The sequence below is a fragment of the Microtus pennsylvanicus genome, chromosome 11 (genome assembly GCF_037038515.1).
Source record: "Microtus pennsylvanicus isolate mMicPen1 chromosome 11, mMicPen1.hap1, whole genome shotgun sequence".
Classification (NCBI taxonomy): Eukaryota; Metazoa; Chordata; class Mammalia; order Rodentia; family Cricetidae; genus Microtus; species Microtus pennsylvanicus.
In genome coordinates, this window is record NC_134589.1 from 37273848 (window position 1) to 37291523 (window position 17676).

Sequence of the window (17676 nt, forward strand, 5' to 3'; positions counted from 1 at the left end):
TTGGCATAAAGCAGAGAGATCAGGACCAGCTAGCTACACATTCTTCAGGAGCCTTGAAGAAAAAATGGACTCAAAATCTACTAGGTAGAGGGCACTCTCCTGTGTCTTTTAAGGGAATGATCACAGTCCCTGCTTTACAGATGAGCAAGGCTTAGCTCAAGGGGAAAATCAAACAAAGTCTCTCATGACAGAAACCGTGCCTTTGGCCTCCCAAGCATAGAGCATTATCTTTTTATTCTTGTTATAATCAAAATTGCTCATTTAAATATGTTTTTCATTGGTGAGACCAAAAACAAACAAACAACACGGAAATTAAGACAGATTAGTAATGGCACACACCTTTAATGCCAGCAGCCACACTAGTCAGCCATATAGGCCAGATAGTGGTGGCACACACCTTTAATTCCAGCAGCCACACCAGTTAGCCATAAAGGCTGGGCAGTGGTGGTGCACACCTTTGATCCCAGGACTAGAGAGAAATATAAAATGGGAGGAGACAGGTCTCAGTCTCAATCTGAGGATTCACGGAGGCAGGATTGCCAATTTTTGGTTTGAGGTAGAGGTAAGAGCCAGTGGGTGGCTTCTTTGCTTGTTTGATCTTCAGGTTGAACCCCAATATCTTTCTCTGGGTTTTTATTAATTGTGCTACATTTGGCACCAAATGTTTGGAGTACAAATTCACAAAAAAGCTATCTGCCTATCGCTTCTCAGATACCGGCATAGGCCAGAGTTACAAGTGGCCAGGTTCACTGCTCTACTGGCTAGATTTTTCTTCCTTTCTTTTTTTTCTTCTGGTGGGCTCTTCCTGAACCCCCTTCTCAGGCTGCTGTCAAATTAGGTAGCTGCCTTGAAATCCAATCAGACATTTATTGTTCTATGTAGCAGCAATAAGCCTCACATCTTCATCAACATTGGCAGCAGATTTGGTAAGACAATTGGTAATTCTTAAAGGGAGGAATTAGTTAAAAGAGGTTTTTTTTTTCCACATTAAAATCTGGGAAAAACCATTACAATGGAGGGATTTATGTCTCTGTATGATAATATGCTGGACAGTTTGAAAACAGAAAGGTTAAATGAGAGGATAACTAATTTAGAAGGGATTTATGTAGTATCAATTGTAAATATTATCAGCATTAAAACAATTGTTTTATCACTAAAAAAGTTGGCTAATCTGAATGATACGATATAGGTCTTAGAAAAATCTAATAAAACAGATCACAAAGATATTCAAATCTAGACAGAGGAATTTAATGGAGAACTAATTTCAGCATAACATTATAAGAATAGAGAGGAACAGCCTAAGGTTTTCAGACAACCAACTTTAATATATCCAGTAACCATACAGGAATTATCAAATGGCAGAGGCTCTGTTAAAGGCTAAGTGGACTCCTGTGCCAATGTTAGATTTAAGGAGATTCAAGAAAGCAACAGTCTCATATGGCATGCATTCACCTTTTGTGAAGCATATGTTAGAATCATGGTCAATTTGTAATAGAATTATCCCTAAAGACTGGGTAGAATTGGTTAATGAATGGTGTTTTAGAGTCTGGTCCACAACTACAATGGAGTACCTGGTTCAGAGAAGAGGATAAGATTATTGAACAGCAAAGTAAAACTAAAGGTAGTGAATTCTCCTAAGATCAAATTCTTAGAAAAGGAGATTATGCTGCTATAGAAAGGAGGCTGAATATGATGATCCCACCCTGGATTTATGCTGTGCAACAGCTCTGAATGCTTGGGGCAGAATTGGAGAAATAGAAAAAAAAAACTGAGTCATTTGCTAAAGTTATACAGGGTCCAAGGGAAGCCTTTACAGATTTCTTTCAAAGACTGACTTCAGTAGTAAATAGAATGATACCAAATTCAGAAGCTAGACAAGGAATAATTGAATCCCTGGCTTTTGAAAATGACAATTCTCTATGCAGAAGGATAATGAGGCTGTCAAAGGCAAGTTCAGCACCTATGGAGGACTGGATTCGAGATATAATTAATATTGAATCTCATGACCCTGATGATGCATGGATAGGAGAGGTAATTTCCAGAGGTTTGAGGAAAAATCGAAATGTCCAATGTTATAATTGTGGCAAACAAGGTCACCTTAAAAGGGATTGTACACGGGGCGTTCCTAGAAACAATGTTTTTTCTAAGAATAGTCTAGTCAGAACACGCCTCTCTTCTGGATTATGTGGAAGGTGTGGCAAAGTCAGGCACTGGTCAAATGAATGCAGGTTAATGAGGGATATTCATGTTAATCCTTTGCCATCAGGAAACTATGTGATGGGCCTCTGGCAGGCCTCTATGCCAAATATGGTTCAGTTGTTTCCTACCATCATAGAGGAAACTCCATCTCAGAGCAATGAAAGAACCTAATGACTACTGTAAGAAAGCATACTACTCTGAATAATAGAACACCTATAGAAGGGAGAACAAAAAGTTCAGGAAAACCATAAGAGTATTTTGGTAAACTATAAATGAACAAAGACCAAAATTAAAAAATACAAATAAGCGATGTTGTCATTGAAGGTCTGGAAGACACAGGTGTGGGTGTAAAAATAATTTCATCAGAATCTGGGCATACAAATTGGCCTCTTCGGTTGTAAATTCAATTGTAAATGTTCAGTTTTTAGGGACTGGAATTTTATCTCAGGTAAAATAGAATGTGAGGCAGTTCGAATGTATAGGGCCAGAAAGACAGAGAGGAATATTAAAAGCATATGTAGTTAACATAGCAATGAGTTTGTGGGGACATGATTTGTTTTAGCAATGGAATACTCAGATTAATATTTTTGCAATCTTAGAAACAAACCATAAATTAACAGAAAAAATATTAGAAGGTTTTATAAAGAACAGTCACCAACCATTCAGAATGAACAAAAACAGGGCACAACAGCTGCTGATATTTTAGAGGTACCAACAGCCCTACCTTTAAAATGGTTGACAGACAAACCTGTATTTAGAACAGCAGTTTATCTGTTCTTTTTTTTTTAATATGTGTTTATTATGTATACAATATTCTGTCTGTGTGTATGCCTGCAAGCCAGAAGAGGGCACCAGACCTCATTACAGATGGTTGTGAGCCACCATGTGGTTGCTGGGAATTGAACTCAGGACCTCTGGAAGAGCAGTCAGTGCTCTTAACCTCTGAGCCATCTCTCCAGCCCCAGTTTCTCTGTTCTTAAAGGCCATTGCTTAAACCTTAGATGGTGACAAGGACTTAAATAGGCCCAGGAAACTATCAGCTAAAGCTGAGAGAGAATTGGCTTTGATTGAAGAGAAATTACAGAAGGCACATGTTGATCAAGTGGAAACAAATCTTAATGGCATTCTGGTCATATTACCCTCCCAACATTCCCCTACAGGAATTTTAATGCAGAGGGAACATATTACCTTAGAACAGATCTTTTTATCACATGAACTTAGTAAAACACTAAAAACTTAAGTGGAGTTAATTCTAAAAGGAAAATTTGGACTTCATCAATTAGCAGGACTAGCCCCAGCAGTAATAGTAATACCTTTTAATAATGGTAAAATTGTCAAACTATGGGAAGAAAGTCAACCCTGGCAAAGAGCATGCAGTAATATTTTGGGAGAGATTAGCAACAACTATCTCAAAAGCAAGAGAATTCAACATATAAAGAAAACTAGCTGGGTCCTTCCTTGAATTTTACAGGACACACCAATAACTAGAGCCCCTACAATCTATACTGATGGAAATTAAGTCAGGAAAGGGAGGTTACAAATCAGAAAATTTAAGTAAAGTGGAGCAAAGCTATCATGATTCTGTTCAAGAGTCAGAACTGTATGCTATTCTCATGGTACTAAGGGATTTTAGAGAACCTCTCAATGTAAGGTACTGATTCTCAATATGCAGAAAGAGTGGTTTTGCATATTGAAACCACTGAATTTATACCAGATGTCACAGAATTGACATTATTATTTACTCAAACACAAGATATAGTCAGGAATAGTAATCATCCCATAAACATAACACACATAGATCCCATATGGGTCTGCCAGGTCCTCTAACACAAGGTAATGCAGAAATCAATCAATTATTGATTGGAAATGTGTTGAAGGTCTCAGAATTACACAAAAAACATCATGCCAATAGCAAAGGTTTATAAAAAGACTTTTCCATCACATGACAACAAGCCAAGGAAATTATAAGAAATTGTCCTACTTATTTTTTATACAACTAAACACCATTACCTCCAGAAAATAACCCAAAGGGGACTCAAAGGAATGAAATCTGGCAAATGGATGTGTTCCATTTTGTAGAATTTGGAAGACTAAAATATGTACATTACCATTGATACCTATTCAGGTTTTCAATAGGAAACTGCTTTGAGTTTGGAAAAGGCTGGTTCAATAATCACACATTTGCTAGAAGTTATAGGCATCATGAATATACTTGTACAAATAAAGACAGACAATGCTCCAGCATATGTCTTTAAGAATATGAAAGAGTTTTTTGTTTATTATAATATAAAGCATATTACAAGCCATACAGACCAGGCAGTGGTAGCACATACCTTAAACCCCAGCAATTACACTAGTTAGCCATAGAGGCTGGGTAGTAGTGATGCATGTCTTTAATTGCAGCACAACAGAGGAATATAAAGCGGACAGTAGATTATATACTCTGAACTTCACATAGTCTAGTTCTAGTTTTATTCTAGAGAGATCTAGCTTCCAGACTACTACCTAAAAGTAAAACATAATGAAAAGAAAGAGAAACAAATCATTCCATGGGTTTTTCTTGAAAGAAGTTAGTAAAATCGTAAGATAACATTTAACATACTTTTCTATCTGCTGAAATGAGGAGGTACTAATATGCCATTTTGGCATATATTTTCCCTGTTTTTATTAAAAAACAAAACAGTAGAAACAAAAAAATTTTAATAGAAGTGCTCTTTTCTGCCAAATCAATTAATCAAAATTGTAGACATGAAAATCAAACAGTTTGAATGGAAATACCTTCACTGCATATAATAAAAGGGCTCCATTTTGGCAAAGTGTGAAATATCTGTAACGTGACAAGAAAGAGTTAAACTATCAATTTAAAAAAAAATTTCATTCTGTGTGATTGTGCACCTTTATTCCTAGGACTAAGGAATCAGATGCAGGTTGATGGATTTCTGTGAGTTCCAGTGGCTATGTAGTGAGACCCTGTCTCAAAAAAACTAAAACTAAAACAACAACCAAGAAATAGCCCCTCAAAAACAAACAACAAATGCCCACTTTTGTCACGGAGAGCTGAGAAGTTATCTGAGGTGATGGAAGTAAACCTCCTCCAAGTTCTGAGGAGATTTTTGATACACTAAAATTCAGAACATTTACAATAGGGTTGGCATGAAATGTTTGCAAAAAAAGGAAAGCAGGAATATTAATACATTATTTGGGAGACCAGAAGGCTGAAGGGTTTCATAAAAAGTCAACTGTTGGCACTCAAAAGGCAAATTACTCCAAAACATCAGGAAAAAAACAAACAAAGCCAGGAATGGAGACATAGGCCTTTAATCCCAGCACTTGGGAGGCAGAGACAGGAGAACTTCTATGAGTTTGAGGACAGCCTGGTCTACATTACGAGTTCCAGAACAGCCATGGCGGTTACACAGTGAAACCCTGTCTCGAAAAATCATAAGCAAAAACAAAACAAAATAAAACAACAAAAAAACATTCTGATCCTATGGTTTTAGTAACTTCCGCATTTCACCTCATTTCCATGCTGCCAATTTTCCCACTAACAGCATTCCTGCTTATTCCATCACTAATGTAATTGCTTTCCAGGCATGCTCTAGTGTTATGGGCAAATATCATAATTGAATGTACAAAAAAGAAAGCCCTCTTAGTGTTATGGTACCAAAAAAAAAAAAAAAACAAAACAAAACAAAAGAATGCAACATTTCTCAGGAAGAAATTATACCCCTGCTGTGTTCTAATCAGCCAACCATCATCAAGACAATCAAAATAATTTGCCTAAATTAGCCAATCAAGACACCCTGCAAATCAGAGAATGTAAAAACCTGAAAGAGAAAGCATCATAGCTGATTATGATACTAATAATCGTGTTAAAAACCTAATGAGATGAAGAAATTGGGAGCTTGCTGGTGCAATTCTCTTTTACCTCAACATGCTGAGAACAAATTATATAGACTGTAATTAAAACAAAACTCTAACCAAACCTAGCTAGTCAGTCTACTAGTAAACAACTAACTACATTGCAAAAAGAAAAGAAGTGCAAACTACTAACTATGAGCCATGATAACTGTTTAGGATAGGAATCTCCTCCCGCAAGGCCTAAACAATCTAAAATACTTCACCTTACATGAGAGTCACTCACATGTAAGCAATCGTGAAAGGACAACTAGCTCTTGAGAGATTTGTGGCAATTTTTAAAATCCCACAAGCACTTAAAGCCCCCCCCAAAAGAAAACAATTAAAATACAAACTATAAGTGTGATTTACAATCCTGTCACAGTATTTGGACCTTAAGTTTTTGTTTTAAAAGAGAGGAAGAAATAGTAAAAACACACATTTTAATATCCTTGAAAATATCTTTGCTAAAAAAAAGAAAAGAAAGAGGAATCAAATTTTTAAAAATATAAATATACCAATTAGCTCTTTCTGCTATACATTTTGGAATTTAAGACCTAAACTATTAGTGTAACTAACTGCAACTTAACAGAGAAATTCAAAAGCCAAACTGTAAGGTTATGCAGGGTGGCATATGTCTATAGTTGCAGTACTTGAGGGATTGAGGTTACAGAGTAAGATCCTGTTGTCTCTTCTTCTCCCTAACACACACACACACACACACACACACACACACACACACACACACACACACAAAACACACAAAGAAAAAGAAAGAAACAACAACAATAAAAAAACCACAAGCAAACAAAAAACAATTTAAGAAATCTCATTTCTTTTCAGGGTTCTTTTCTTTTTTAAAAAATGCAACATATATATTTAAAAGGACGGACTTGTTTTTCCTCCAACTTCCTATTATAGCATTAATTTCAAACTGTTCTTTGCTTCACATTAAGGAGACTTGACTTAATTACATGGCTGAAAACAGATTCCAAACCCAGTGTTTTTATTGCTGGTATAATAGCTGTTTCAGAGTAAGAGTCTGTGTATAAAGTCAAGCAATCAAGGCAGCAGCAGACATATCAGTGGCCAGCTTTCTTGAGACAATCATGATCACACAATACAGTACTGAGATGCTTATGGACTTCACTGGCATCAGAATAAACACCTCACAGTACACCGGCACTCCACGAATCCCTCCTTTTGCCTGGCCCTTATTTGTCTAATGGTTCTAGGGCAGTACAAAACATCCATGACTTTGAAGAGCAGTTTGTTTCACTCCACATGAACCAATGTTGTTCTTAACAAAACTTGGTAACTTTTCTCTTCTCCTTGCTGCACATGGACACAGCCTCAGTTCTATTCAGTAACACAGTATAGAACAGAAGGAACTGCATTACATCACCATGGATTACCAAGAAGCCAGCGAGATCAAGGGATTCATCTCTAACACTGCTGGAAGGCTTCCTCTTTTTCACATTACACTAACTATGGGCCAACCATGTATCAGACAACATGACAGAAGCTAAGCATTCTTCAAGAATGGCAAGCTACCACCATCAGAAAAATTCAAAGCAGCACCAGGACTATAGTCCTGAACTTGTACAGTTCTGCCAAGGTTCCCTAGAGGTTCAGTAATAGTTGCCATTGTCCCTACAAACACAATCATCATTTCTAAGAAATAATGATTGAAAGCGTCTCATTCCTTAAAGCAAATTCAGCCCACGACTAAATTGTAAATGTTCACTTGATTCCAAAGCAGGCTTTAATACACTAATGAAAAATGAAGGCATTTATAATCTCCTGATTTTCTACCTGATGCTACTATAAACGAAAACTGGACAATAACAGCTGGAAGACCACCCTGTTAGCCTCATTAACTAGTAGATTTGGTCTGTACAAATCCCTAAGCAACCTAAATTCAGAAGTATAAGGACAGCAGGAAGATTAAAAAATTAAAGCAGTTAGACAGACTCTAGGACACAATACAGATTTGAAAATATGAAATTTTTTTGCTATTGCTTTTGTGGTTTTATTGTTGTTATATTTAGTATGAGTTTCATATATATAGTAATAAATGTTAGTGATATAAAAGAATTTTGGTTTTCTGAAAATTTTAGGGGACAGTTTTATTTGACCATGAAATGATAAGAGAAAAGCAGTCATTGTACCATACACATTATGATAATATATGCACTTTTAGCAAAAAGTAAAAAAAAAATTATAAATTCATGTTAGTCTATTTAATAATATGCTATTAATCCAATATTGGTAATAAAAAGTGAGCTTACCAAATGTGTAGGAGCCTAGCCCAATTCTGACACATGTCCAGGGCCTCACTCTGTGGTATGCGTACTTAATTCTGAGAGCATCTACCAGCCACAGTGTTTATTCATGGACACTCATAGTCTATCCCCAAGTATCAATTTTATTCCCTAGGCTTCTGATTTTTCTTCCTAAAACCCCAGGGTTCTCTCTAAGCTCCTCATACTTCTCCACTGACTCCAGTTTCCTGTCTGAAGTTATTGATTGATATATACCTGAACTCTGCTGGATTTCCTGACATCAATAACATAAGGGAGTTGTGTAGTCCACTACATTTCCTAAAGAATTTCAGAAAAATCTTAGCTATTAGCTTGCAGGGGAGGCTTCTCTATAGACTAAATAGATCAGCCAGATGACTGAATGAGGGAAAACAAAATACCAAATGCCTTTAGTTTAGAAAGTCCCTTCCAGAACTCAAAATGACTCCTGCTCATTTTTAACAATGCTCACTATTATTATAAAAAATATTATTTTATTATATTATTAAAAATGAACAGTACTTGAATAACAGCTTAATTGTTTTAATTGCTACAATAAAAAAAATAGAAAAAACAAGAACAGTAAAAACTTCTTCAGGAAAACCAAGATTTCCTAATATCCTTGGAATCTTACTAGGCTACAAAGAAGCAATTTATAATGAAACATTTTGACTACAATCAGTCATTTTGACTGACATTATGAATATAGGCTAGGTTTCTGGTCTTAATCACTATCTTCATACTGGCTATGATCTCAGTGTAAACTAAAGTTCACGCGGTTACTATTAGCTTAACTTTCCTTCCAATAAAACCTTATATTTATTTATTAAAACCTTAATATTTATTTATTCCTGCTCTTGGAATTAACATACAAAATTGCAACTTGACCTCTACAAAAGCATTTTAAGCAATAAATTACTGGTCTTCAGAACTGAGGTTTCTTGGTATCAGAACTTGGATCCGTTTTTAGTAGAAACTAAGACTTCAAGAGTAACTGGTACTGCTTTCTTACTGACTTATTGTGTGCACAGGGAAAAAGTTTGGTGAGTTCCTTCTTATTCAACAAAGGCAATGTACACTCTCATCTTTATCGACAACTCAGAGTTACACTGAGATTTCCAATGTAGTGTTTAAAAGAAGAAGAAACTTATGCTGGAATATTAGGTAGAATTAAAAAATCATTCCCATACTTTATAGGGATGATCCTCAAGTATAATCCTTTCATATAACGCAGCTATATTCTGCTTAAGTAATCAGTGGCAAAGACAAAACCTTTGATAGTTGATACCTTTACTTACATGAAATCTCTGATCCACCTCATAGTTGACTTGTTTTCTGAAATCCTTTCACATTAAAAAAAAAGGAAAGAGAAGAATAAATTAGCAGAATGATGAGTTTAGAAAGTCCTTCCCAGAATACCAATTATCAAGTCTTTTAAAAATTAAATTTATAGAGAAATAGTTATTTCTTTACATAGAATCTATAAATAACATACTATTGTAACTCTATTTCTTATCTTTAAAAGTGTGATGGCAATCGGATGGTGGCGAGGCAGAGATATCTGGATCTCCATGAGTTTGAAACCAGCATGGTCTATAGAGTTCCAGAACAGCTAGAGCTGTTTGCTAAACAGAGAAATCCTGTAGCAAAAAAGTGAAAGCCAAAAAATGTGATGGCAACATAAACACTAGACAGATATAATTCAAATGTCAATACCTTTTGTGCAACCAGGAATGTAAGTCGTCGGATCCCATGCTCAACCAGAGTAGCTTTCTGTGAACAAACATAAAACGTAAAATAGATGACAACCAAATTTTACCTTACTTAGTCTTTACAAGATTCTAACTGGAATAAGCACCCTTTCTGGGATAAAGATCTAATCTCAGAATCTTCATTGCTCCTGGAATTAAATGTGAAGGAATAGAGGTTCTACTAATCAGGAGGAAAGGGAAAGAGAACTCTGCAGAGAAGCAAGAGTTATATGAACTCTTAGAGGTAGTTGACCTCCAGGTAAAACATACTGGAATGCTTACTGTTAACTATCTACATGACAATCTAGAATCATATAGGAAGAGAGTCTCAATGAGGGATTATTTAGAGCAGGATGGTCTGTTGGCATGTCTGTTTGTTTGCTTGGTTTTGTTTTTTTAATTTTGTTTTGTTTTGGTTCAGGTTTTTCAAGAGAAGGTTTCTCTGTGTAACAGCCCTGGCTATCCCAGAATTCATTCTGTAGACCAGGCTAATCTCAAACTCAAGAGATCCACCTGCCTCTGTCTTCTGAGTGTTGGGATTAAAGGTGGGTGCCACCACTGCCCTTGTGAGCATGTCTATATGGGGTATTTTTTTTAAAAAAAAGTTTATTTTATTATTATTTTCTGTGTTATGGGTGTTTTGCCTAAGTGTATCTCTGTGAATCACATATATTCAGTGCCCAAGAAAGTCAGAAAACGCCATCAACTCTCCTGGAACTGAAGTTTAAAGAAGGTTGTGAGCTGTCCTGGGAATTCAACCCAAATGCTCTGGAACAGCAGTGTTCTTAACTGATGAGTCATCTCTCCAGGCCCTGTTTGAGGGTAATCTTGATTGCGTTAACTGAAGTGGTAAGACCTGTCTCTTGTGAGTCAGTTTTCTTTAATGATGTGAGCCCTAGTAGCTTGAATAACTTCAGGGCAGGCCTCATTCCAAGGAGAGTTGTAGGGCAACACAAGTTGGACTTATTGGAAAAAAAAAAAAAAGAAAACTCAGAGTTGGGTGGGAAGTGACATAAGGTGGAAATGAGATGAGTCTGGATGTGGATGAATATGATCAAAACAGATTGTCTAAAATAGTTGAGGAATTAATAAAAATATTATGGAGAGAAGGCGCCCAGTTAAGACATATTTCTCTTCTAGAGGACTAGAATTCAATTCCCAAGGATGCAATTCAGGAAGCTCACAACTATCTGTAAAGTCAAATGTACCTTCTGTGGGCACCTTCACTTATGTGCACATCTCCATAAACAGAAAAAAACCCACATGCATGCAATAATATATATAAATATGTTTATATATATATACATACACACACACATATATATATATTTTAAATTGTAAATAAATAAAAAGCCACCAGGATTGGTGGTACAGTCTGTAATCCCAACACCCAGGAGGACGCAGGAGAAGGATCATGACTTCAAAAACAACGCTCCACTTGGTATAGGTAAACAAGATGTTCTAAGTCAACAGAGGACAGTGGTTTCAAGATAGCCTTAATGAGTCTTGAACTCCCAAACTAAGCTTTCCTCAATTCTGTACTGTTTGTTTGCTTCAAAACACAAACAAATAGTAGGTTTTAAATGTCCTCACAAAGGAGCTACATGGTAATAAGCAGGAAAGCAATCCCACAAACTGAATTATTTGGGAGAATTCATGAATAATAGAAAGAAAAAGATATGTAGACTTTTACAGCCCTCAGTAAGACTGCAGTTGTATTACATTCCTAGCTATATAACATGAACTAACAGTTTATAGACAAATTATTTTTTTAATCATTCAAATTACATTTTTTGAGGCTAGAGAGATGGGTCAGTGGTTAAAACCACTGGCAGTTCTTTCAGGGGACACAGATTTGATTCCCAGCACCCATATAGCAGATCATAACCAGCCACAACTCCAGCACTAGGGTATCCAACATTCTCTTCTTGCTTCCATATATATAAATATAGCACACAAACATACATGTAGGCAAAACACTCACACACGCCAAATAAAATTAAAGATTACATTTATCTACTCATTTGTTTGTGTCTATATGGATGTGAGTCCTGGGGATTGAGAGCAGGTCATCAGGCTTGGAAGCAGGTGTCTGAGACATCTTGCTGGTCTCCAGATCTTATTATTCAAGATAATATATAGGCCAGGTGGCAGTAGCAAACCTCTATGAATTAGAAGCAAGCCTGGTTACAAAGCGAGTTCCAAGACAGCTAGAGCTGTTATATAGAGAAACCCTGTCTTGGGTAGGGTGGGGATGATATCTAAGTATTTTGTTTTTTATGTTTTATTTTTTGTTTTTCCAGGACAGGGTTTCTTTGCATAGCCTTGGCTGTCCTGGAACTCACTTTGTAGACCAGGCTGACCTCAAACTCATAGATCGGCCTGCCTCTGACTCCTGAGTGCTGAGATTAAAGGTGTGCACCATTATGCTTGTCAAGTTTTTGTTTTTTCAATTCCAAATTTTTTTCTTATAAAGAAGCAAGTGTCTAGACCTTTCCCCGCCCATTTCTAGATTTCTGCTATGATATTACTGAGTAAAAAACATTGTTATTGATACTATAAGCAAAACCTAATAGGAAAAATCTATTTTCTATAGGCAAACTTTCATGATAAATTCCTAGGTCAAATAAAAGTAAACATTAGTCTAACACATTTAAAAATTATCCATACTGTCATCATACTCTTCAGTATAAGTAAACAAATACTGACATTACAATAAAAATAAAATGTGCTAAAAGAAAGGCGATGTGGAGATGTTCTCAGTATGCTGAGCAACAGAAACACTTCAGACACCAACAAAGAATTCCACTAGCCGAAGCCTTCAAAGACAAGCATCAATAGCTATGTTCTGGCAAGGGAAGAAAATAACTTTAATAATGCCATGATTTAAAATCAAAATTGTTATTGCTTTTAAAATTCCACAAGTGGCTGACAATAACAGCAGAGCAACAGGATTCTGATTACATTGTAATAATGCAGGTCTCACAGCAAGTCCACAGCTATTACCCAGCGATTAGGCGTCATCACCTGGAGAAACTCCATTTACACTGACTGCTTCAATCTCCTCTACAAGTCATTTACAAATATATGATCCTAATTTCTAGGAGAGAAAAAAAGACATGCTGGGACTAGAAGATTATTTGGACTATTTGGATCAACCTATTTGATAGTTTAATGTGTGCTTTTAAAAAAAAAACTTTTTCTAAACTGCTAGAAGTATGATTATGAAGTGAAAAACAAAATAAATTATTACTCTAGTTTTTTTTTCCAAAATTGCTTTTCTCTCCTCTTCTCACATCTATTTTAAAAATATGTAGATGAACATAGCAAATCTTCCAAGGTAAGCATCTTAACTGATGCTTTCTCTAGGCTCCTAGTGTTAGCATTCTGTCTTGACCCTTCCTAATGCCTTAAGCAAAGACACCAGATTTCCCTTTGCCTCAGTGTATGAAAATGAAGGAAACTCTTTAGATCACTGCATAAGGGTATGCAATCTTAGGTCTTAGAAAAACAAAAAGCCTAAAATTGTGAAAACACAATCAAATACAGGCTATTTGTATCTAAAAAAATCTAGACAAAAACTTTCATTGACTGCCATGTATATCAGGACTCCTTCACTGAGGTAACCTTGGTTACTGACCAAAGGTTAATTTTATGTAGTAACCACATACTTCTCTAGAAGAACAATCTCCTTGTGTTGGCCACTGCAATTCCAACATCAGTTCACCTGTTCTGAGAGTGTCAGAGTAAATGCTACTCGTATTAATTACTACATTAATACCTTCTCCCTAGGTATTTTTACCTGTTATGAATGCCAAGGACACTAACTTTTTAGAGTGTTAAATTAAGTTTTAAAATATCTACTAAGTTCTTTATAATAAGCAGTCAGTGCTATTCCTTCAAATGTAACACATGGGTATGACTATTACAGGCAGTTTTAATAGCAGACTCTGACATCCATCACATATCATGAGTATAGTTCAGTAGCAGAACAGTTGTCTGGTATGGAGGAGGCCAGGGATTTCTATTCCCAGATCATCACCACTGTTCATTACTGTCTTAAACATGACTATTCAGTTGCCCTCACTAGAATTGATGAGGATAAAAATGTATCATTTTCCAAATATTATAGATCTGACATGAAAGGCTTTGCTCTATTATCTTCCAGTTGGTTATAAAATAGTATTAATTAACCTCTCAGAAGCTTTTCCATGTGTACACTAGAATAACTCCTGACTCATGTAAAACTTGAGATTGTAGAAAAGTGCAAAAAAAATTGAGATAGAATTTCTTTATAAATATACATTATTGTTTAAAGATGTAAGCTGCCACTTATCTCAAATACTTGGGAAGTAGAGGAAGGTATATCTCTTTGAGTTTGAGGCTAACCTGGTATACATAGTGAATTCCAGGTAGTCACAGTGACATCTTGTCTCAGAATAACAACAACAAAATCCCCCACAACAAAAAGCAAAAAAAAAAAAAAAAAAGCTGTATGCGAGCACATACACAAACACACACACATATACCCTCTCTTGTATGTATCTATGCTGATCAAGTAGTAATCATTTAAAAGATGAAGTTAGGTTAGCTATTTGATAAAATTTGATATAATTCCTTCAGAACTGAGGGAGGGGGAAGGGCACATGAGAGACAGGAACACATCTCAGGAGAAGCAGTAAAAATGACAAGAATCTAAGTGTTGAGTATGGAGTTTAATAACAATGTGATATACACTCAAGTGACAACAACAACAATATCAAAAACCTGAAAAGGTAGCTGGAAGTATTGCAAATATTTTAATTGTGGGGGGAGGCAGAAGACAGCATAGAAAGAACCTGCATGGAGTTGGGTACATATGGAGCTTGCCACAAAATGGAAATATTCAGCAGTGAATTCAAGATTAAACAATTAATGTTCAAAACTAAAACTCTAGGAGAGATTAGAAAACATACTTTAAAAAAAAATGAGTATCTGAGGTCTGATCATAAAAAAGATATTCATTATAGATAATTAAATTACTTTGGAATTTTCTTCCAGTAGGCAAAACTAGCCATAGTCTTGAGAGTTATGATAAAAGACAATCAATGAAAAACCTTCCAAGTAAGCCAGGCATGGTTAATTCCAGCACTCAGAAGGCAGAGGCAGGTGGGTCTCTGTGAGTTCAAAGTCAGCCTGCTGCAGTACAAAGCAAGTTCCAGGACAGCCAGGACAGTTATACAGGGAAATCCTGTCTCAAAAAAAAAAAAAAAACAAAACAAAAAACCCAACCTCACAAGTAGAAAAAGCCACCAACACCTTTAACCTAGTCAAAGACTCACATTTTGCTGGGTGAACTCTCTGAACATAGCTGCAAGCTTGTCATCTTCAATATCACCATCAGTCTTGATAGCCACATTCAGAATGTGTATTGGTTCGTCCCTGGGGACCTGTAAACCAAGAATACAAACCAAAGAATATTATGAAGCTGGCTGCTACAAAAACTGGAATAAGTCACAGTACCTAGTAGAACAGTAACAATAGGATATTTTGGTTTGCTACTCAGTAGTAAAAAGCACACTTAAACTACTACCCAACTGTCATAGCAGAGCTAAATAAAGCACATAAAACATCAAGAGCAGCAGTTTAAGGTAGCTTCAATTCTTGAAACAAACTTGAAAGTCACGGTGTCTCCAGCAAAATGGGAGTTAAACAATCTGCAGGAGGGAAAGAAAGCTGTGTAACATAGTTCCATTTACTATACATAGTTCCTCACATGGTATCAAATGATGGATTTATCAAAACATGGGAAAACAAGGGAGGGAAAGAACAGAACATTCATTTACTGAGAAATCAGAAGAAGGGATTTCATTTAATAAAAGGACACCTTTAAAAACAAAATATCAAATTCCACCTTTAGAGTTTATATCCATTTATTTTTTTTTAATATTTCAAGACACGGTTTCTCTGTGTTTGGTGGCATGCACCACCACCACCTGGCTCCATTTATTATTATCTACAAGTATTTTGAAGAGACATACAAAATCAAGTAATATAGCACACTATAAAAGTACCATTCCAAAGTCAGAAAGATATAGTATAGTACAAGTCCATGTCTGGAGCTGGTTGTGGTGGTGCATGTCTTTAATCACAGCACTTGGGAGGCAGAGGCAAGTTGATCTCTGTAAGCTCGAGGCCAGCCTGGTCTACAGAGTGAGAGCCAGGACAGCAGGACTACACAGAGAAACTGTCTTTAAAAACCAAAACAAAAAAATAAGTACTATGTCTGAGAGAGAAAAGTAGTCTTCCAAAGGGAGTACCATACCTTGTCCTCATCATAGAGCGATGTATGACCAGACTCTGGGAATGTGGGACTTTGGGGTGGGGAGTCACAGAAGCAGCCCATTATTTCATCGAAGATCCTAAAAAATCACCAGAGAAACATCCACAATAAAAACTCAAGTGGCAGGAAACTAATGTTGCCATGGTAGATCAGTCTAAAAGAATAATCTATCCTATAGTGTGCTCAACAGTCAGCAGAATAGAAATACCAATAGCTAGAAATGACATGCAAAATATCACCAAGTGGCAGAAATTAGGAGGATGGATTGTTTAAACTTTAATAAACCTATATATTTTTTCTTTTAAAAAAATGATATAAAGCTTTTTTGATTTTGTTTTGTTTTCATATGTAAGATATGTGCAGTGCTGTCATCATCGCTCTTAAAGTAACAGAAGGAGCCTGGGACTGGAGCAGCGACAGGCCAATGTAATTACCCCTCCCCCTAGGGTAATGCATCAGTATACATCAAGAGATAGATGCTGAATGCATTTAATCAAAAGATGTATCGTCTCTAGTGGGGCTCACTCTAGTGTTGTGTTTAATTTCTCCTGACATTTCACTCATCACAGAGCAGACAGCTTCTTCTGTTAGTTCCTGAGGAAAAGATGATTGTTTCTTTTTTCTTTTTTTCCTGTCCAGGCTTTATACTGCAAGGAGAAGCTAAGAGTCTCAACAAGGAGTAGAAATCAGAAGATATCTATCTCTCTGAGGGTATATACAATGAAGGCTGTATCTCTTTGGCTGGCTCATGACTCTTCAGGGGAAGCTTTATTTTTCAGTAAGGTGATATTCCCCAAAACTAGAAGTCCATGGCTTCCCTTGTACAGACACAGTCCTAATGTCTTACCTGACAAAATCTTCAAAGGTCCGGAAAGAGACCATTCCGCCCATTCGCTGACAAGGTGGAGTGAACGAGTTGTCCAGCAGAACATCGCTGACACTAGCTACATGAGTCATGCCATAGTGGTTGAGGTTGGAGGCAAAGGACATTCTAAACAGTAAATCAAGTTCATTAGACAAGGAGCAAGGATTGGGAGATTAACAAGGGAAAAGGAGCGTGGAGAAAACTTTCATGTAGGGTCAGGTTACAGAGCAGATATGGTTTTTGTTGCTATTGTTCATTTTCAGTTTTGGTTTTTTCCCCACTACAGATAAGGCTGTAGCAAGATTCGTGCTTTGTTTGAATTTTTCAGAACTATATTTT

General features: G+C 36.3%; 1 protein-coding gene across 5 annotated transcripts in view; it reads right to left on the reverse strand.

Moving 5' to 3' along the window:
- Positions 1-17676, reverse strand: part of Acaca (acetyl-CoA carboxylase alpha) — a 271723-nt gene that overhangs the window by 98362 nt on the left and 155685 nt on the right. For all 5 annotated transcript variants that reach the window (XM_075991299.1, XM_075991300.1, XM_075991302.1 and 2 more), the window contains 5 exons: positions 17320-17463; positions 16455-16551; positions 15472-15579; positions 10116-10172; positions 9698-9742 (listed from right to left, as the gene is read on the reverse strand). In XM_075991299.1, the coding sequence (XP_075847414.1) occupies positions 9698-9742; positions 10116-10172; positions 15472-15579; positions 16455-16551; positions 17320-17463 (451 nt within the window). The remainder of the gene's footprint in view (positions 1-9697; positions 9743-10115; positions 10173-15471; positions 15580-16454; positions 16552-17319; positions 17464-17676) is intronic.